Genomic DNA, 22,220 nt, shown 5'->3' on the forward strand with positions numbered 1-22,220 from the left:
CGTAATCTATAAAGCATAAAAATACGTCTTTGTGGACATTTCTACATTTTTGAACGAGTATTTGTATGCAGAATAAAGCCTCACGGGTTCCCTTTCCTTCCTTAAAACCAAATTGAGTTTCTCCCATTTCCTTTTCACATTTCTCATATATTCTCTTCTGGATAATTTTAAGAAAAATTTTAAGAGCATGACTCATTAAACTAATGAGACGATAGTCATTGCATTTTTTGGCATGGGGTTTTTTTGGTATTGTTATGAAGGTGGATTTTAGCCAATCCTGTGGGTATATACCAGTATCGTAGATGTAGTTAAAAAGTTTTGTCAGTAGCTCAATGTTGCTGTTATTTAGCATTTTTAATAATTCAATTGGAATTTCATCAGGTCCTGTAGCTTTTCCATCTCGAAGGGATTTTATTGCTGATTCTACTTCATTATTTGTGATGCTGTTTCCTGTCATATAATCTGATGCATTGTTAACGTAGCTTGATCTGTTATCATCCTTAAATAGTGTTTGGATATATTCTTTCCAGATATGTTTCTTTTCTGCAATTTCAAAGACCGGTTCATTGTTGTTATTGAAAAGGACAGATGGATTTGTATTCCTATATTGTCCAGATGCTTCTTTCAATTTCTTATGCAGGTTGAAATCGTCATGTAGGCTCATAAGTCTTTCAATTTCGTGACATTGAGTATTTAGGTGATTATTTTTAGCATTACGTATCTCTCTTTGAATTTCTCTATTTAGTTCCCAGTATTTTTCGTAATCTTTATTTTTAAATGCTCTTCTTTCATCCATTAGCTGCAGGATTTCTTGAGTCATCCAAGTTTTGGTCTTTGGTTTTATAAAATTGCCTAGGGTGTTTCTGGCTATTGAGTTTATAGTATTCTTTACATTATTCCATATATTTTCTATATCTTCGCTGTCGACATTATTCAGCTCTGTATTTAGTTTTGTACATACATCCGATTTTAGTGTTTGGTTTTGAAGTTTTCCTAAGTCAAGTTTTTTACTTTGTGCCTTTTTAGAATGAGTTTTTAGTTTTATGCGTATCTTTGCCATTAAAAGGTTATGATCCGATGGTACATCAGCACTCGGATATGTTGTGGCCTTCCTAATTGATGAGCAGTGTCGCCTGTTGATAAGAATGAAGTCTATTTGGTTTCTAATGATGTTGCCAATTCTGTCCTGTGGAGATTTCCATGTGTAGAGCTTTCTTGGCGGTAGAGTGAAAAGTGTATTTGCTATCTTCATGTTGAATTCTTGACAGAATTGAATGAGTCGTTCGCCTCTTTCATTTCTTTCTCCCAATCCATATCGTCCTGTAACACCAGTTACTTCACCTCTCCCTACTTTTGCATTAAAATCACCTTGGATGATATTTATATCATGTGGTTTTGTAAGTTTAACAAGACTTTCTATTTCATCATAAAACATTTCTACTTCTTCATTGCTTCTGTCTGATGTGGGAGCATATACTTGAATTATATTGATGTTGAGCGGCCTTGCTTTTATTTTGATCATCATGGTCCTATCTGACTTTGGAAAAAATCCTACCTCGCTTTTGGAAATGTTCCCTCTAATGATAATCCCAACACCATTCCTATGATTCTTGTTCGAATTTCCAGAGAAGAAGATTTTGGCACCATGGGATACGAATTCCGAAACATTAGGCCACCAGGTTTCGCATACACCTAGGATATCTATATTCAGTCTTTCCATTTCGGATATTGTGTTGCTTAGTTTGCCTGACTCATAAAGGCTTCTAACATTCCAAGTACCAATGTTAAGCGTCGTTTTAGTTTTACCTCCGGGGATTCTTAGCACCCTCGAGTTACCGGAGATTGAGGGCCATATGTTTGTTTCTGCATTCATTGTAATATGGTTTTCAAGGGATAATACATCAGTGATTTCCCCTTATCTTCTGATGGGTTGTAAGTTTTCCGTCCTCGTTTCAGCCGCTCTTCTTAGAGTACAGACGCTGTTTGCAGCCGCCCACTGTGGAAACAGACACCGCTAAGTGTTGTAGATGAGCAATATCGGTCCACTTCTTCCGGTACTCCCCCACGTTGCGCATGAAATAACTTTAAATTAAAGGTGTTTATATTTGGAAAGTTTCAGAGATATTCCTTCAGCCTCAAGAAAAAAAGTAACACACAATATTTCTGAAGTCTATATAATACGATGTACAACGTTTGGGCTCTTGCTCTTCGAGAATTATCTTAGGTAATACCTTGTTTAGTTGGTGCCGACAGGCTCTTTTGAAGTTTTTGTGCCATTCTCTCAAGAAGTGAGAACTTGCCCCTTAAAAACATGTACCGTCGTAATGGGAAATGCGAGTGCAAGTTGTTACAACAAAAATCAAATTGATTCGAAGGTCAAATTTTGGACCGATTCGGTTGATCCGTTCGAGAGTTATCGTGCGCTCAAGCCACTACACGTAGTGGCATAGTGGCTTTTAAACCTTTCGGAATATTTTCTCAGGAAGTATGGGCTTGCCCCTAATTAAACTTGTACCGTTGTAATGGGGGCAGCGAACACAAATTGGGTCAGGGCCGACTATGTGATACCCTAACCCACTACCCCTGTACATAAGCTTTTGACTGGTAAAATTCAAAATATTAAACTTGGGATAGCTTAGCGCCTTTGCTCTGAATGTCTTTAGTAATACAGGTCAATGTTGTTGAAACGCATTTAAGTGCATCGTCTGTACAAGTCAAATAAAAAAATGGAAAAATGGGATGTACGCCAACCATCAATAGACTTCTTTCTCTGTGAGACCCCCATTAACCCCCAAAATTTCGTGAGGATCCGATCAAAATTCCGATCAGTAGTGTGATTGCACAAAAAATGAAAAAAAGGATGCATTACCGACTATTGCGATATCTCTGTTGTTTGACCACCTATGACAACCTACTTCGTATCGTTGTAAAGGAGATAGTTTCTTCTTTCCTTGCCAAGTTTTGCTTTCGATATACCTCTTACCGAAGAGAGATATTCGCTTTGAAATAAAACGTTGACTTTTTTTCAAATAAGTTTTTTGCCCATTCTGACCCCTGAAGATTATCCGATCATCACCAAAAACAATAGGCTTCTTCCTCTGTAGGACCCCCATTAACCCCCAAAATTTAGTGACGAGCCGATCAAAATTGCGACCTGTAGCGTGATTACAAAAAAAATGGAAAAATGGGATGTATTATCTCCGTTGCAAAGGTGATATCTTCTACATTTATTAGGAGGTTTTGCTTTTGATATACCCCATATAGAAGAGGAGATCTTCGCTTTGAAATAAAATCTTGACTTTTTCTCCAAATACGTTTTTGCCCATTCCGACCCCTGAATACTATCCGACCATTATCAATATCAATAGGCTTCCTGCCCTCTGGGACCTTCATCAACACCCAAAAATTGGTGACGATCGGAATAAAATTGCGACCTGTAGCGTGATTACAACGTTTTAATGGACAGACGGACGGACACACATAGCCAGATCGACTCAGCTCGTCGAGACATTAATTTTCGATGCGTTACAAACTTTTTGGTCAAAACCAACTTATAATACCCTCCCCACAAAGTGGTGTAGGGTATAAAAACCAAAGTGATTTGAGAGCAGGGCCCTATTCCACGAAACAACTTATCAACTTTTCATTTTGCACTTATCAATATTTTTGACAATGCTCAAAGTTAAGTGTTCCACAGAACCATTATTTTTTGATAAGTGATAAGTTGCTAATTATAAAGTGAGTTTGCTTACTTTTCAAAATAATGTAGCTCTTTTTTTGATTTCTGTTCCACAAACGTTATTTCTGCTAAGTGAAAAGTTGTAACGGCAAAGCGTATTTTGCTAAGATTTTGCAAAAAAATTGCTTTTTCGTTCCACAGAAAACTCTGCATTTTGATTTTGCAGATCAAATTTTGATAAGTTTGCCTTAAATTTGAGAGGTAAACGTTCTCTTTGCCAATGTACATTGTTAAAGCGAGATTTTGTTCGGAAATACTGAAAACACGGTTATGACAAGAAATTGTAAAGATTTTTCCGAACTTCTACCCTCTGAATCAACCATCCTACTTCGAACTCTCACTATCCGAAATTCCACCCTACGAACAACCCCATTCCGAACTTCCACCCTGCGAACAACCTCACAAATCGATGTTTCTCGATTTTACATTTAGACTAAACTCTATTTGAGAGACTATTTTTATTTATTACACTGTGCAACACGAAAATTATTAACCATATTTTGACACCGCAGTGTGATAGAATACCAAAAATAAGAAGACACGTGTCTCGCCGTTTTTCTCTATCTCATCAACTTTCGCGGTTATAGGCCTCCAAAGGTTTGAGGCTTTGATGTAAAAAGGGTCATTTAGTCAGGACTATATCTTCCAAACCGTTAGGAAATTTGAATATATCTTAGAGGCATAGTTGTAGCTCTTGTCTTAAAGAACAAAATTTGTGAACACATATAACCCATCAAACTTCATCTGCAAGGTCAAAATCGCCATGGTCAAATTTCTTTTAAAAATTTTCTCAAGTTTTGTTATACAGCTACCAAACCGATCAAATTTGAAGCAAACAACCAACTACAAAAATGTACCTCAGATCTCAATAAACATCTTTCTAGAATATACGAACCCTGAAGGAACAGGTCTTAATGGTCAAAATAGCAAAACAATTGCGATTTTTATCCTCTTTTCTAGGATTCTGCTCCATAGATATTAAACCGCTCAAAATTCAAGAAAACAATCAATCACAATAGCGTAGCAAAGGCATCAATAAACAACTTTCTGGAATATGCGAAATGTCTATGAACGGTTCTTAACGGTAAAAATAGCAAAAATCTTTTGAAAATATTCAATTTGTATACTTTTTTCTCGAACACTGGTCCAAAGATACGCAACCGCCCAAAAATTAAAGATACATTCAACCACAAAAATGTACCTAAGATTTCAATAAACAACTTTTTAGAACATATAGCAGTGCCGTCGATTTCAGCTATTTTAAGGTTTTTAGCTACATTTTCAGAACGAATTAGTTTTAATATGCTTCCAAAACTTACCGACATAGGCCCATCTTTTATTATAGCCCCCATATACCGCCCTATTTCAGCTAATTTGTGGTTATTAGCTACATTTCCAGGCCGAATGAGGTATAATTCAGTCAATCACCAAGAAACGTCCCCACAAAAAATTATGGATATAGGTCTACGTTTTTTTATAGCCTCCATATAACAGTACCGTCCGATTTCAGCTATTTTAAGGTTTTTAGATACATTTCTAGAACGAATTAGTTATAATTTGACAAGTAACTTCTCCACTTTGTGGAGAAAGAAAACTAATTACTCTATGCCGAACATAACGCTTTTTACTTGTTTGATTTCGCTTAATTTTATGGTATTTTATTTGTATTTCCCTTCATTTTATTTTAGATTATTTTTTTATTTCACTTAATTTTATTTTACTTTATTTTATTTATTTTTTAACTTTATTTTATTTCAATTTACTTTACTTTATTTCAGTTAATTTTATTTTATTTCACTTCATTTTATATTGTTTTATTTTTTATTTTATTTCATTTCATTTTATTTTTCATTTTACATCATTTTTTTTATTTTGATCTTTAATTTATTTTGTTTTATTTTATTTTATTTTATTTTATTTTATTTTATTTTATTTTATTTTATTTTATTTTATTTTATTTTATTTTATTTTATTTTATTTTATTTTATTTTATTTTATTTTATTTTATTTTATTTTATTTTATTTTATTTTATTTTATTTTATTTTATTTTATTTTATTTTATTTTATTTTATTTTATTTTATTTTATTTTATTTTATTTTATTTTATTTTATTTTATTTTATTTTATTTTATTTTATTTTATTTTATTTTATTTTATTTTATCTTATTTTATTTTATTTTATTTTATTTTATTTTATTTTATTTTATTTTATTTTATTTTATTTTATTTTATTTTATTTTATTTTATTTTATTTTATTTTATTTTATTTTATTTTATTTTATTTTATTCTATTTTATTTTATTTTATTTTATTTTATTTTATTTTATTTTATTTTATTTTATTTTATTTTATTTTATTTTATTTTATTTTATATTATTTTATATTATTTTATTTTATTTTATTTTATTTTATTTTATTTTATTTTATTTTATTTTATTTTACTTTATTTCATTTTATTTTACTTTATTTCACTTTATTTTATTTAATTTTATTTTATTTCACTTTATTTTATGTTGTTTTATTTTAATTTATTTTATTCTATTTTATTTTTTTATTTTACTTCATTTTATTTTATTTGATCTTATTTTACTTTATTTTAATTTAATTTTATTTATTTCTTTTAATTTTATTTTATTTTTTTTTTATTTTATTTTATTTTGTTTCATTTTATTTCAGTTTAATTTAATTTATTTAATTTTATTTTATTTACTTTTAATAATATCAGTTTCATTTCATTTGACATGTCTTATTTATTATTGCCAAGTAAAAAATAATGCAAAGATGATAAAACGTTCTGTGGAACAAATATCATTCACACTTTGCAAGAGAACTGAGAGACTTACCAATATGGCGGAAAAATTGAGCAAGAGAGCACAACAACTGTGCTAAAAGAACAGTGATAGACAAATTTGCTAAGTGCAAGGGCAATTGAAAAGTAATTTTGTGGAACAAAAAAAGGTTATCACTTTTCAAAATAACTACTTTTTGATAAATGCAAAATGAAAAGCGATAAGTTGTTTCGAGGAATAGGGCCCAGGTCCTAAACAGAACTTTTCCGATAATTACCATATTGGAATCTAATCAATTTTTAGTAGAATTTTCACGATTTGCAAAGTATGGACCAAATCGGGTAATCCCTTCAATAGTTATCGTGCGCAAAATTTTTCCGCACATTTTCGAACGTTTGTGGGAGAGGTACCTGAAGGATTGGACCGATATGACTCATTTTCGAACTTAAACAAAGTTTTGAAAAAATATTACTAACGCCTTAGGGTACCTACCCCACAAAAGTTCAACATTTTTGTTTAAGTGTAGTTTAAGATCTCTTGGAAGGTCCTTTGTAAATGTACACCTAAGCTACTCCTAGCGGTCCTGTTTAATGCGATGTTATGCTTTTCGTGGTCATGTCCATGATTCTTGACGTAGTGGTCCAAAACCCCTGAGTTATACAGTGACCAGCTGACCAAAGAACTAATATCCCCTTACAAAATGGTCCATGGCGATGGATTCTTCCTTACTCCTCAACGCTTTTGAGCTTTAAAATCTGAAAACCTCCTACACATAATTAGAGGGGAAAAAGATTTTGGTTGCTGAACCGGTATTCGAGTCTTATTTTCCATAGATGAAAGTTTCAATTGACACAGGCTGAAGGTATATCACTGTCGGCAAAGCCGACTGATACTTTTAAGTTGATTTTTTTTAACCACAACAACTTTCATCTACTGAAATGATACTTAACCTTCCACACTTAATACTTAATGGCTCAATATAACAACAACAGTTTTCTTTACTTCCTTTACCCGTTTCGTTGCCAATTTCCCATAAAAACCAAAATTCCAATAATTACCCATACATTTTTTAATATTTATTTTAAATTATTATTTAATACTATTTCAATGTAAAAAATATTTTACTTTAAGATAAGCAACAAAAATAAACTTAAAAAATGAAATATGAATGCATGAATGAGCATGTATGCGAATAAGGAAATCATATTTTCATATTTACAAATAAAAAAAGTAAAAAAGAAAAAATAAAACTTTACATAACACTATCGATGTGTGGTGGTGGCAAAGTGTTGATGGCAAACAGTCACTTTGTCATCACTTGACTCTATTGATGATTAGTGGTATTGGTGTCGATGTTGGTGTTGCTGTGGCATCTGTTGCAGTTCAGTGCGCACTGTGCCTGTCGATGAAGACGTTGTTGATGATGATGTGGCTGAATCTGATTGCATCGATGATGCTGACGACGATGACGAACATGAAGATGTTACAGATGCAGGTTTCCTGTTCGATGGATATGCTGATAAGACTTTGACATCGTCGTAAACTCTGACAGCTTCATCCGTAGCACTTGTCTTTGTCATCGGTACACCCGTAGAAGAATAACTTGGATCCTTTGTTGCAGAAGTCTGTACATTGGGATCCCAAGTTTTATTTGGAATTGATGTCAATATGTTTGTTGCCTGGGGTATTATATTTGCATTTGTTTTATCCGTATTGATAAGCTGGGTGTGCTGATTTAGTTGCTGGTGTTGGTATTGATACTGTTGGTAATGCTGATTCTTATTCTGCTGCGGCTGCTGGTGATGATGCTGATGATGCAGATGAGTGTACTGGGGTGTTACATTTGCATTTCTATGTAATTGTGGTATACGTGATTGTGACATGGCTGCTTGTTCTTCTGTTGATATATCATCGGTAGCTGGCTGTGTGGTTGTTGTTACTGTTACTGTTGCCATATCCGCTGCTACATCAGGTGTTTGTAAAGTTTCCTTGGATGACACTTGATTGTCATCCAGTTGCATTGGTGTAACTTGACAGCAATTAGTAGTATCTGTTTCTGTAGCACCAGCTTTAGTTGATGCTGATAATGCGCCTGATGATGAGGGTGTGGATGTTGTGGGGGTAGTTGGTGCTGATGTCTGTGCTATTGTGGAATGTATTAGGCTGGTGTTGGCCGCTAATGTTGCTGCTGCTCCAATTATCCTTGGTATGTGTGACTTTTTGGGTTGGGCATAAACGGGTGTGGTTGTCACTGGTGTACTCGGTTCGGAGGCATAACATGACGGATGATGTTGCTGCTGTTGTTGTTGATTAGTTGCTGGTGCCTGTATGCTATAGACTTTCTGTGTTAGATGTGCTGTCACTTCTCGTTCAGGTGTCTCGTAGATGGGCGATGACTCAAATGATTGAAATACTGATTGCTGTTGCTGGAAATTACTTGTATTAGTCTCAATTTGCGGTGGCTTGTTGTTCCTCTTCAGTGTGGAATAGTAGCCTTCCTTGGGTTTCAATGAACCCACAATCAAAGTGTTTTGTGTTATTTTTGGTTCTTCTTCCTCTTCGGTACAGTCTTGGGCTAGCATGACTGGTGAAGTGGTAATGTTATTGCTATTTCTACGTCCAGGTGATGGTTTCCTACCCAAAGTAGCCACAGTCCGGGGTGGTGGTAAGGGAGGTTGTTGCTTCAGTTGTTGTAGTTGGGTGTGGTGCAAGAAAAAGGAATTGGGTGGTAAAGAGTTGCGCTTGTAAGTGGTTGACAAATCTTTGGTCATGGGTGGAGATTCTGTCTCACGGTCGCGTTGCATAAATGTGGGCAATACCTTAGGATATTTTCGGCGTTTAATGACATCAACTTGCTGTTCCAATGTTAGACTTTCTTGGGGCCATTCATCATTGTCATCCCTGCTAGTGACATTGATGTCCTGCTCATTAATGTTTGTCTCGGCCTGCATAAAACTGGTGACTGTTTCTTCTTGCTCTGGATCCAGGCGATAATACATATCAACTGGATCAGATCTTGAATGAGAGTGTATCGGTTGTATGAGCTCACTGTCGCAAGTCTCGGTAACTGCAGAATGCTGACGCACTAAAGTATAACGGCTGTTATCCAATGAGTCTTGGGGAGTCAGAAGTTCTTGGTCGTCTACCTCAACTTCTTGGCATATGATTCTGTTACGCCCTTCAGCTTTACTTTTTGTAACCTCTATGGGTTCCTGTTCCATGACACTGCTGCCTCGAGTCTCTGAAGTGGCATCTATAGCCACACTTACTTTCAGCGGATGTTTGCCAAATGAACCACTTCCCCTTATTGAGGAAAATGAAGATGACTTCTTTGAATCTTTATTACTGCTATTCCGCCTTGGTAATGCCACCTTATTTTGGCCCATCCATTCACTGACTTTGGTGTGTGTGTCAACTGTGGAACAACTTAATTGGCGTGTCATTTTAAAGCCATTCACTGACGATCGCTCCGTCTTTACTGCTTCATAGGTATTTGCTTTTCGCACTGCATCCATGATGTAGCTGTCACCATCATCTTGGTGGGTGCTGGGCTTAGAACGCTTCAAGTCATCATCATTGGTACCATCGTAGGCTGTTAAAATGCCTGTGCCTAATTTGCGTTGCATTGTCTGGGTCTTCTTTTTCTTTTGCATTAAAATTGTCGAATAGATGATGACATTCAGTATTATGAAAATGATAATCAGACCTATCAATAGCTGTAGCGTTGTTTCCGATTTTGCCACGTGCTCCTGGCTGCCTTCTTCTTGTTGTTCCGCCAAACCATCGACAGCTTTATTATCTTCATTTACGTAATTGCCATTGTTGCCCGAGTAGGGATGACTAAATTGAGTTTGCTCAAAATTATCACCCACTCTACCCGGCCCGCTTGCACTCAGGCCGCCGCTGGTATCATAATGACGCATGCCATAAATTGTTGCTGAGGTGGTGCTGGGAGCACGAGCCACAAAACCATAGCCACTGTTGTAATTCAACTCATAGTTACGTACCTCACCGCCCTCATCCGCATTGCTGGGACGATGTCTCACCTTGCCCACATATGTTGTGGAGGGCGGTGCATTATACATATTTTCGGCCGTCTCTGATAGCTTCTGACGTTGATACGAATTTGGTTCTTGCATTAGCACCTTCAGCGTTCGGACCGGATCTTCAGCGCCATTATCACGTGCTCCAAATTTATTCATATGCCCGGTTATTACTTCGCTGCCAGCAACAACACTGCTGCCACCGCCAACACCACCACTACCACTGCTTATGCCATAATGTTTGGGGTAAATTGCCGTGGTTCCTGCAGGTGGCAATGGTGTTAGTGATGGCATTGTGTTTGCATAGTTGGCCTCCAAAAATGGCTGTTGTTGAATGTGTGCGATTTGATTGAGTTCATCAGGCAATTCTTTATTCCAAAAATGCATGTAGACCTGTCGATATTTATAACCGATAGATGGTGGTATTCCTGTTGATGATGGAGATACAGACGCAGTGATGATGATGATGATGGTGAAGGTCGGTTGGTTGGTTTCATTGGCCATTGTAATATAATGGAAGAAAAAAAAGAGAGAAGATAAAAAGTGAATACATGCTGATATAAAATATTGAATAAAAATTGATTTTTAATATAATTTAAACGCAGACCATAAAATAATGCAAAACCTAAACATAAAGATGCCTGCTTAGCATTATTCATAATGGATTTGCAGAGCTAGCTGGCATTATTTTTGGAGAGAAAATTTTAAATTCAATTCAATGAAAGTTTGAATAAAATGGATTATTTTACACTATGAGAATAAGTTAAATTTAGTTACAATTTTGGAAATATTAAATGAAGGGACAGGTCGATCACTATGTATGGATACTTTTGGACAATAAATTTCGGCGGATATGATTAGGTTACTATATAAATAATTACGTTAGTGGGAGTCTTGTATGATTTAGGTTATAGATTCACATGAACACACAACTGGAATCAATAAAAACAAGAGTTTATATTTTTTCCTTCCCGATATGCGTTCTCCAGGAATAGGGATATAGACCTTAAACTAAACGTTTTGGGTTTTCACGTGTCACTCTGGTTGGTACCCCAACTCCATTTCTGTCAATCCATAATTGCGGCTTGTTGTTTGATTAAATTTGTATAGACGGACAAACACACACATAACTACATCGATTTATCTCGTTGCGGTTTGAAGATAGGTATACAAAACTTGCGTCTAGAAACAGTACAACGCATTTCATTAATTTTTGGGTAACAAACATATAAATAATAATATCTCCACATTGTGGTGTCTGAAATAATAAGATAATTATAAACACTTTTATGACGAAAATTTGTTTGAAAACTAATTTTCTTCCGATCATTTTTCACAATTTTCGACGTGGATTGTCAAGGCAAGAGTGCATCGATCAAATCGAATCTTTATATTTGGATAAAGGATCATCCTATAGCACTATGAAAAACTGGTCTAATAAATGCAATCATATCCGACAATCGGTAAAAAACGAAGGTTGTGAGGTTCGTTCAAAAACGGCCGCTGTGCGAGATCACGAAAAAAGCTATTTTTCATGAATTTTTGCAAGTAATCGACCAAACTTTTTAGAAGATTTTGTTTTCACCTGAAAGGGCATAGGCGGAAGTACTTTCGGATTTTTTTGAAAAATATTGCACAGTGTTCTGACTTATGAACGCCTACGACACGCTGTTTGACTGAAGCCGTTTGCGGTGCCCACTGTAGCTCGTAAACGAATAAACAGATGTTTTTTTGGGATCACTAAGAACATAATAATCTTGTCCTTAAGCGAAACAGAAATGATAAATATCCTTTTTTTAAAAAAATGGTGAACTGTCAAAGTCAACATTCCGATTACATCTAAACAAATTGATAGTTTTTTGCCAAAAATCCATCAATTTTTTTTTAAAGTCTCTCGCTTTTTATGTGTATTATAATCTTACAAAAAGATATGAAGATTGGATCATCCTTTTTCGAGCTACAGTGGGCACCGCATTCAAAAATTCCACTTAGAGAAAATCGCGTTTAAAACTTCGATGTTACATACAAATCACAATGAATTTTTCGTTTCTAACGCTCATAACACAGCTACTTTTGTCTGATCGACTCGAACGTTTTTGCAAAATATTCTATGCTACCTATATTTTATAATGAGCAAATAAAAATTTTTCGATTTTGTAAAATTTGCAAGTGAACGGATACTGCAAGATTGCCACGTTATATACCGTGAGATAGAGGCATCTTTGGGTATTTCTTCCACCAACTAACAGTTGATATTGCATGAACACCTGACCTGAAGTTTTCAGGTTACATCCAGCACAGCAATCGCTGAAAAAAGGCTCTTGTCGATTGGTGCATCATTAGACCGTGGTGGTATTCGAAGGCGAGCTAAATCCAAGGAAAGTTGTCCATGGAAGAAGCATTTCGAAGCAAATGGCCGCCTGTTTCTTAGACTAAACCGACGATTTGGCTACTATACGGCTTGAGGAACGCAGGATTCTGAGTGACACACTACAATGTATTTGCCTGAAGTTTCCTGAGAAATTTGAAAAATGAACAAGAGAAGAAGAATCATTGTGCACCATGATAATATGAGCTCTCACACATCGATTCAAACCAGCGCTTTTTGACCGGACAAAACGTACAACAGATGGATCATCCACCGTACAACCCTGACTTGGCACCCAATGACTTCAATTGATTCGCACGAATCAAGAAAAAAGGCGTGGTCAACGGTTTTCGTCGCCAGAATATGCTGTTAAAGCGTTTTGAGGATGTCTTAATCGGAGTGGAAAAGGTGCTTCAATAATTTGGGTTAAACGCTTACAAAAGCGTATAAATCGTGCTGGAGACTACTTAGGAAAACAATAAAACTATTTTTATACCCTCAGCATTTATGCTAACGAGGGTACATACACTTTCATATGGGCAAAATGTGTCTCATCAAACTAATGGTTTTAGACCTCAAGTATGTTTGGACGAAATGTGTTTCAATGTGGAATCGATTTAGCCATGTCCCTCCGTCTGTCTGCCTGGCTGGCTGGAGCGCACGATAACTCTCGAACGGATCAACCGATTATGTCCAAAATTTGGCTTTCGTAATATTTTGTCCAAACTTAGTTTAAGTTCGAAGTTGGGTTGTATCGGTTCACTCCTTCCGGTACCTCCCCACACAAGTTCGAAAATGTTCGGAAAATTTGTGCGCACGATAATTCTTGAAGGGAGTAACCGATTTGGTCCATACTTTGCCGAACGTGAAATTTCTACCAGACTTTGATGAGGTTCCAATATGGACTCAATCGGTCCACTCCTTCGGCTACCTCCCAAACAAAATTTCGGAAAAGTGCAGAAGAAGAAGAAGCCACTTGTATTCACTGCCCCCCATACGATGGTGCAAGTTTCATCAGGGGCAAGTCCATACTTGCTGAGAAAATAGCCTGAAAGGTGGAAAAACCCCCATCACACCGTGTTTAGTGGTTGGAGCGCAAGATAACTCTCGAACGGATCTGCCGATTCGGTCCAAAATTTGACCGTCCTAATATTTTGTCCAAACTTAATTTACGTTCGATGATAAGCTATATCGGTTTACTCCTTCAGGTACCTCCCCCACAAAAGTTCAAAAATGTTCGGAAAAATTGTGCGCACTATAACTTTTGTATGGAGTGACCAATTTGGTCCATACTTTACACATCTTAATATGTCTACCATATATAGATCATGTTTTACTATGAACTATATTTGTCCACTCCTTCGGGTACCTACCACACATAATTTGGATAAATTCACTTTAAGGCCCGCTCTCGAATCACTTTGATTTCTGTTGAAGCAACTTGCATACGCTACTTAAAAAATACTTCTACCATATAACACGACTAATTAGGATTTTTTTTTGCTTCCAGATGTAAGAAAACATTTTCACAAAAAAACTCACTGTGCACCTTAGCCTACTTTTAATGGAAAGTGCTTACACCTGGGAAGTTTTCGCGGATTCTGAAACTACAATGTTCATAATTGAGAAAAAAATTGCTGGAGGGGTTTTTAAATAAATCGCGATCAAAGTTTTTAGGGTTTTTTAGGTTTTTACGATTTTGCTTAGAAACCGGAAACCCTATCGAAATGGGACTAAAAGTGGTTTAGCTGTAAAAATTCTCCGCAAGATTGACCTTTATGATACTTTCATAGGTTTAACCATTTTTGAGACATAGAGGTCAAATTTTTAGGTTTTATGTCTGGACGATTTTGCTTGAAAACGGAAAGTCTTATCGAAATGGGACTAAAATCTTATGTCTGTGAAAATTCTCTACAAGATTGGCTTTTGTAATTTTTTCCTATGTTGTACCGTTTTTTGAGATATATAAATTTTGGGACATTGCAGTGATTGTATTAGTGAAATGCCCCAATTTGAACCTCTATAACTCAAAAATAGTAAAACCTACGAAGAAAATTATACAGATCAATCTTGTAGAGAATTGTTAAAACATTTTTTAGTCCCATTTCGGTAGGCTTGCGATTTCCACACAAAATCGTGAAAACCTAAAAAGCCCTAAAAATGTGATCTTTGACCGTGATTTATTTAAAAATCCCTACAGCGATTTTTTGTTCTTTTTTATTTTTCTCATCTATGAACATTGTAGTCACAGAATCCACAGAAACTTCCCAGGAGTAAGCACCTTCCATTTAAAGGTGGTTCAGGCGTACCCTGAACTGTCTATATATGTGGGTCCACGTTTGGGTATATCGAATTCACATAACGGTATCACTCGATTTCAGGTATTTTAACTTTCTTCGGTATTTTTAATGTTTTAGCCTCATTACGGCTGAAATTTGGCATTAATCTTCTCTTGGGCTACATAACTTTTCTTCAGAAATTTATCTGAGTAGGTCGACATTTTGATACCTCCAGATTTTGAAAATTTATAAATATATCAAACCGAAATAGCTTAAATTTGGTTTCGGAAGATTTCGCACGATGTCAATAATATTTTGCACTTTTGAACGTTGAATGATCTCTTGGTACACAAAAATGAATCAAATTTCGAAAGTTTCAATTTTTTTCTTCTAAAATTTATGTTTGAATTTATATTCACTTTTATACTTACCAATATTCATGTATGCCTGAGAACGTTTATTGAATTCTGGCCATTCTAAATCATAGCGATCCCATTCCATTGCATGCAAATTTATGAAACTCTCCCTCCATGGTGCCTTAGGATTCCTGTGTACAAACAAACCAAAATAGAAGCCAAAGAGCAAGCAGATTAGAAATGATGATAATTTTGTTTGCAATAAAGGGAAAATAATCCAATAATGCTTTTTAAGTTGAGAAAGTGTTATGGCATTTTATTACAATATCCACCAGTAAAGGAAACTAAATAAGTGCACAAGTATAACGATAAACTTGAATGAAAATGGCCACAGTTTTTCTTGTTTCAGCTCCATGACTTGGAATAACCTTAGAAGTTGGTAAGCAAACGAGAAGAAGAAGAATACGAAGCAAATATAAAAACTAAAGTGATAGAAATAAAATTTCAATTTCTATTTGAAACTATTACAAAAGATGCTTAAATTTTGGGGAACGCCAGTGTCACTGCCACTGTCATACTAAAAATAAAATGTATCCAGCTAGTGGCCATGGCTGGAAGAAATATCATGCAGATTTAACTTTAGACATTTTTAGCAGAATATCCCGTGAATTTCCTGTGTATGGTGGTGGTGCATAGCTTTTAGATTCTTTCAGCACTTTGAAGTGGTTTAAAGATATTTTGTTTTTTTTTCTTTTGATGCTCTTATTTTTATGCTTAGAACATCCAGTGTGAAAATCACAACAACGGTTTGTTGTTGTCCATAATAATAACAATAATAATGATAATAACAAGCAACGCCATAGCGTGGCACTACTTACTGTCATTCGTTGCAGTTCTAGTAACACTCAACTATTGCCGCGGCAACGACGATAATAGCAAATTCTTTCGGATTTGTAAGTGGGTGAAAGACAGTGGTGTGGTCCTCTTTTCACTTGATATGCTATTTTTATTTCAGGTTCACTATCTGCAGAATATTATTTTATCTAACACTGAAATTGGTAAATGTAGATGCCTTAATTATGGCTTTGTTACTAATATGTAATATGGGCTTATTCCTTTTCATTGAATTCACTAGCTAATTGTTTATTAATTTTGAAAGCTATCTATGTGGATATGGCGCAGAAGTAACTATTTACAAATAATAACATTCCTATGTGAATAATGCAACAAAATGCCACTGTCTCTTGCTGATGTAATAATGTTTTTATCCATTGTTATTACATCATTTATTGCTGTTGTTGTTGTTGAACATTTAATATCCGCACAAACTTACCCAGTCTTGGCGAAATTGCACCAATAAGACATTACAGCCTCGGCCAATAGTTTCTCCTGGGGCGTATAGTGAATACCATGAAAGAGGCCAGCTGATGCTAGTGGTGCCCCAAATACGAAGGCCAATTCCTCGCCCGCAATACTATGGGGTAGCTGCAAAGAAAGAAACGAAGCAAAAAAGAAAAACACATTACACACACAATGACAATGTACGGCTCCATAACAAGGAGAATAAGTGAAATTCGTTTACTAGAATTTGTGATTATTTTTGGTAATTGGTTTTATTATCATTCAAGATGCTAATGCCATAATGCACTACACTTGACCCTTGTAAAGATTGCAAAAGATGTTAATAAAAATGCAATACACAAGTCCATAACTTGACATTTTCAGTTCTGTATAGAATTCACTTTTAAATTAAATTGTATTCTCCCAAATGTATCCACATCAGGCTCAAACGACTAGTTGCATAGCTAATGGAAAATGGAAATAAATATACACCCATACATACATATGTACATACATACATTTTAACAAAGACGATGACGACCCCGAAGACAAAGAAGAGTCTTCATCTAACAAACATTTATTTGCAATGTAAGTGGTGTTATTTGGGAACTTGACAATTGAATTTGTCCAAGCCCCATGTGTAATTACACTTCAGGGAAAGGTCAAACAAATAAATTAGATTGCTTTACAAATGCAAAGCTAGTCCAGAGTTTGATAAGAATGACTAATGGGGATTGTATAAAATTGAGCATTGATTAAGCCACAAACACTTCGTTGTCATGGAAATGAAATAATTTTCAAGACAAAGGATTGCATTCTAACTGATCAATAAATCACATTATATGAATGAATGGATATAGTCCAAGGCCATTTGTAATAAAATAATAAAATTAGAAAGGAAAAATAAAAAGAATCAATTTGTATAAAGCTACATAATTGTTCATGTTTAACAATGGGGTATTGAAAATGAGTGAAGAATACAATAAACGAATAAGAAAGTATCAGACAGGTGTGCTGACGGGGATATACCCTCAGCCACTGACAAAAAAAAACCAAGCAAACACAATAATTATGACGTTTATAAAATATATTGATTTTGTATCATTAGTTTGCTTTCAAATCTATATACTAAACATTTTTAGTAACCAAACTTCTTCATAAAGGGCTCGAAATATTAAATTACTTTAAACCATGTTTAGAAGAAAATTTTGAAAAAGTTTTAGAGTTATCTTGCACAATAACCATTTTAGTATGTGCCGGCAGAGTTTTGGAGCTTTTGGGCCATTGTCTTAGGAAGTATTGACGTACTCCGGAGAAAATATACCGTTGTAAATGAGGCGGCTCGAACAACCGACTGAAAAAAGTAGCTTTCACTTTATCCGAATTTTGTGTGGGAGGTACCCGAAGAAGTGGACCGATATAGTCTATATTCCAACCTGATCCATGACAAGATGAAGTAGCACGATGTGAAAAGTCTGCACCAATCAGAAACTCCCTGCCAAAACTATCTTGCGGATTTGCCATTTCGGTTGGCGCCGTCAGGGTTTCTTGGAGCTTTTAGGCCAATATCTCAGGTAGTATGGACTTGCGCAAGAAAAAAATTTAACCGTCGCAAAGGAAGCCGCAAGGAAAACTTAGTGAAAAAAACATTTTAAAACGATCCGAGAGGAGCTCTTAAACTTCACTTTCTCCGAATTTTGTGTGGGAGGTACCCAAAGGAGTGGACCGATATAGTCTATATAATATTCTTATATTTCTTATCTTCTTATATTTCACTTTATTCGAATTTTGTCTGGGAGATACCCGAAGGAGTGGACCGATATAATCCATATTCGAACTCGATCTATATCTAGAAGGAGTAATACGACAAATCGATTGCTCCCTTCGAGGGTTATCGTTCACACCATTTAACCGAAACATTTTGAACTTTTGTGGGGGAGGTACCCGAAGGAGGGGACCGATATGGCCCATCTTCAAACTTAAACTAAGTTTGGACAAAATATTACGAAAAATTTGGTTCGAATCGGTTCATCCGTTGGAGAGATATCGTGCGCATCAGCCAGCCGGACAGACAGACAGACGGACATGGCTAAATCGACTCCAAATTGTCTGAAACTAATTTCGTTCAAACATACTTGGGGTCTAAAACCGCTATTTCTATGAGGCACATTTTTGGTCGTATCAAAGTGTATATGGTAAATTTCAAATTTCTTTTGCAATTATATTGGAAGAAATGTTAAAAAAATTTTTGCGAGCACATCCGCAATTTTTGGAACATAGATTAAGAAAAAAGTCGTGGTTTCAAATCTGTTCGCGTTCACTAAATTGGATGCTGCGCTCCAAAGTTATGGGGGGTTTTATTCCCTTATAAAGAAAAAATATTTAAAAATTCCATTTTTGCGGTAATAATAAATGTATATATAAAACGTTAACAGCATATAATATCTACCCGTAGATGACTAAATATTTACTAAATGTATTTCTATTTTCGAGGAAAATCAAGAAATACTGAAAAAATTTTGGAGTAAATTTAATTTATTCTAATTTAGAGTCCAAATAAAACTCGAAAAAAGAAATTAAAAATACGTACAGATTCTAGACAACGCGTAGAAAAATATGAGACCAAAATTTTAAAGATAGGATTTATAACTGCCATATTACAGCAACAACAAAAGACGAAAACTTATTGTTGGAATATTATTTCAAAAATATATTTTTTTGTTCAATACGAAAAATAGAAAAAACATTTTTGGGAGCTATTCTACTACTTCACTAAATTTCGATGCAAGGGCTGACGGACTTTGCTGAAACTTCTTCAGGGAAAATGAGATGACAAACCCAAAAGTGTATTTGCTTACTTTGATAAACAATAGGATTATGAAATAGAAAGTAATATTGAAATTACAACCAATGAAAAAACATAAAAGTTAAAAAACGTATAATTCGCGAATTCGTTAAAATCAGTTAAGGCGCATGCGCTTTTCAGATACAGCGAGTGCATCTCTATCAATATGTAGCGAATTTTCCACTTTTCATTCAGCGGCCAAAGTGTGCCGTCAGCTGCATCTTACTGTTCAAAAAACCTTTATGTGGGTAAAAATTGCGCGATGTACATAAGATTATAAGGCGCATCCGATTTCAGTGACCGCCTATAAAAAATACGTCATTATAACAAATTTTAAACAAATTCGTCAAGAACCGCGGATGTGCTACCAAATTCTATTTTATATGAAATACGAATATTACTCCAGAATATCGGTAATTTATGCCACACGGTTTTGGAAAATAATATCATCGCGTATAAAGGACTCCATTTATGTAAAAATAACCAAAGAAAATAGCGGTTCAATGCGCGGAATCATCAAAATATATTTTTGCAGAATATTATATATTCAAGGTATCTATAACCGCCGCTTTAGTGGACGGATTTGAAAGCGGAAGGGTTCTTTAGATCCGGCGCGTAAAAAAACTAAAATCACGCGGGGCTCAAGGGTACCTAAGTCACAGTTGTAAATTTTGAAGCCCATAAATAGGTTTTTAAAGAAAATTTACGCACCAAAATTTCGACTTTGGACTCCTATTACTAAGGAGCTGTATGAAGCACATTCATGAGATATACATCAAACGACGTGGAATCACGAGTTCTACAATCCAATAAATAGTTTGGGTAATTATCTGGTTGCGCCCTTCAATTATAAGAAAAATTCAAAAAACCCAGATTTCAAAACTTCAAAATGTCAGCATCGATTTTAGGGGGATGTAGTGTATATATCGAAAATTCATATATTAGAACTATGTTGCCCAAGGGATATTCTTCAATTCTTTCTTTGAGCTCAGGTCTAAATTTTCCGTGGTTTGACCAGAAATCAGGAAAGAACACAAAAAAACTTGTAAACTTCAACACATTTTTACCCATTTTTCAATATTACCACCAACACAGCTTCCACATAAATTATTAGTTATGTTTCATTTTATGCGACCCCGGCTAAAACACTTCAATTAATATAAATATATTCATATTGTATAAAATATATTGACAGTTCGCGACTTATTAAATGGTGAACCTCAACTTCAACGATTGTAAAACATTTTGGAATATTACCATATAACCTTTGTAGTCTAAAGGCTGAGGGTATAAAAAGAATAAACTATGATGAAATAATCAGCTGTTACTTGATTCCGTAAATATTTAATCACAGAATTATCGAGAGTTATCGGTAAATGCAAACATTAATTAACCAGATGTTTATTACAAAGCTTCGTAGAATTGACTGTCTTCTGCTAAGAATTTTTAATCTGTAGACAATTAACTAAAACACATATATAGGATTTAGCTTCTACTTGTACATAAAGTCAATTTCAAAATTTCACGCAATCGTCCAGAAGTAACAATGTGACACTTCCTTTATATAAAAACCAAACTTAATATACAATCCATACTATAATGGAGTGTATAAAAGGGCTATATTATTCTATTCATGGCACATTTTTTAATGCAGTTGAACAAGTCGGAATCCTGATGCCACAGAGTCTATCCCTGAAAATGGTACTGAAAATATAGCGCTTAACCAGAATGATATCATGGTAGCAGTATGTTAATTGAAGAATAACAAGTGAGCAAAGGCTATAGTCGGGACGGGGCCGACCATTTGATACCCTACACCACTACCCCTGTGTGACCATCCGATCAAAATTACGATCTGTAGCTTGATTGCAAAAAATGGAAGAATTGGATGCATTACTGACTATTGTGGTATCTCCCTTGTTTGACCACCTTCGCCAACCTGCTTTACACCAATGTAAAGGTAATATTTTCTTCTTCCATTGACAGGCTTTGTCGTTGGAATACCCCTACTAGAAGCCAATATATTCACAAAGAATAAAACTTTGAATTTGTCTCCAAATGAGTTTTTCCCCATTCCGATATCTCTGTTGTTTGAGCAGCTACGACAACCTACTTTACATCGTTGTAAAGGCGATATTTTCTACTTTCCTCGCCAGGTTTTGCTTTTGATATACCTCTTAAAGAAACAGAGATATTGGCTTTGAAATAAAACGTAGACCTTTTCTCCAAATAAGTTTTTGCCCATTCCGACCCTTGAATATTATCCGACCATCATTAAAATCAGTAGGCTTCTTTCTCTGTGGGACCCCCATTAACCCCTAAAGTTTCGTGACGTTCCGATCAAAATTGCGACCTGTGGCGTGATTACAAAAAAATCGGAAATGGGATGCATTATCGACTATTGCCATATCTCTGCTATTTGACCACGTATGACAACCTAATTTACATCGTTGTAAAGG

At 35.2% G+C, this 22,220-nt stretch overlaps 1 protein-coding gene across 11 annotated transcripts in view; it reads right to left on the minus strand.

Moving 5' to 3' along the window:
• Positions 1-7,586: 7,586 nt before the first annotated feature.
• Nlg1 (Neuroligin 1) overlaps positions 7,587-22,220 on the minus strand; it is a 239,577-nt gene continuing 224,943 nt past the window's right edge. For all 11 annotated transcript variants that reach the window (XM_073964119.1, XM_073964099.1, XM_073964145.1 and 8 more), the window contains exons 9-11: positions 16,909-17,060; positions 15,651-15,766; positions 7,587-11,000 (exon numbers count right to left, since the gene is read on the minus strand). In XM_073964119.1, the coding sequence (XP_073820220.1) occupies positions 7,864-11,000; positions 15,651-15,766; positions 16,909-17,060 (3,405 nt within the window). In that variant the 3' untranslated portion in view covers positions 7,587-7,863. The remainder of the gene's footprint in view (positions 11,001-15,650; positions 15,767-16,908; positions 17,061-22,220) is intronic.

Source organism: Musca autumnalis, unplaced genomic scaffold (assembly GCF_047663935.1).
Source record: "Musca autumnalis isolate F117 unplaced genomic scaffold, ASM4766393v1 scaffold_1, whole genome shotgun sequence".
NCBI classification, from domain to species: Eukaryota; Metazoa; Arthropoda; class Insecta; order Diptera; family Muscidae; genus Musca; species Musca autumnalis.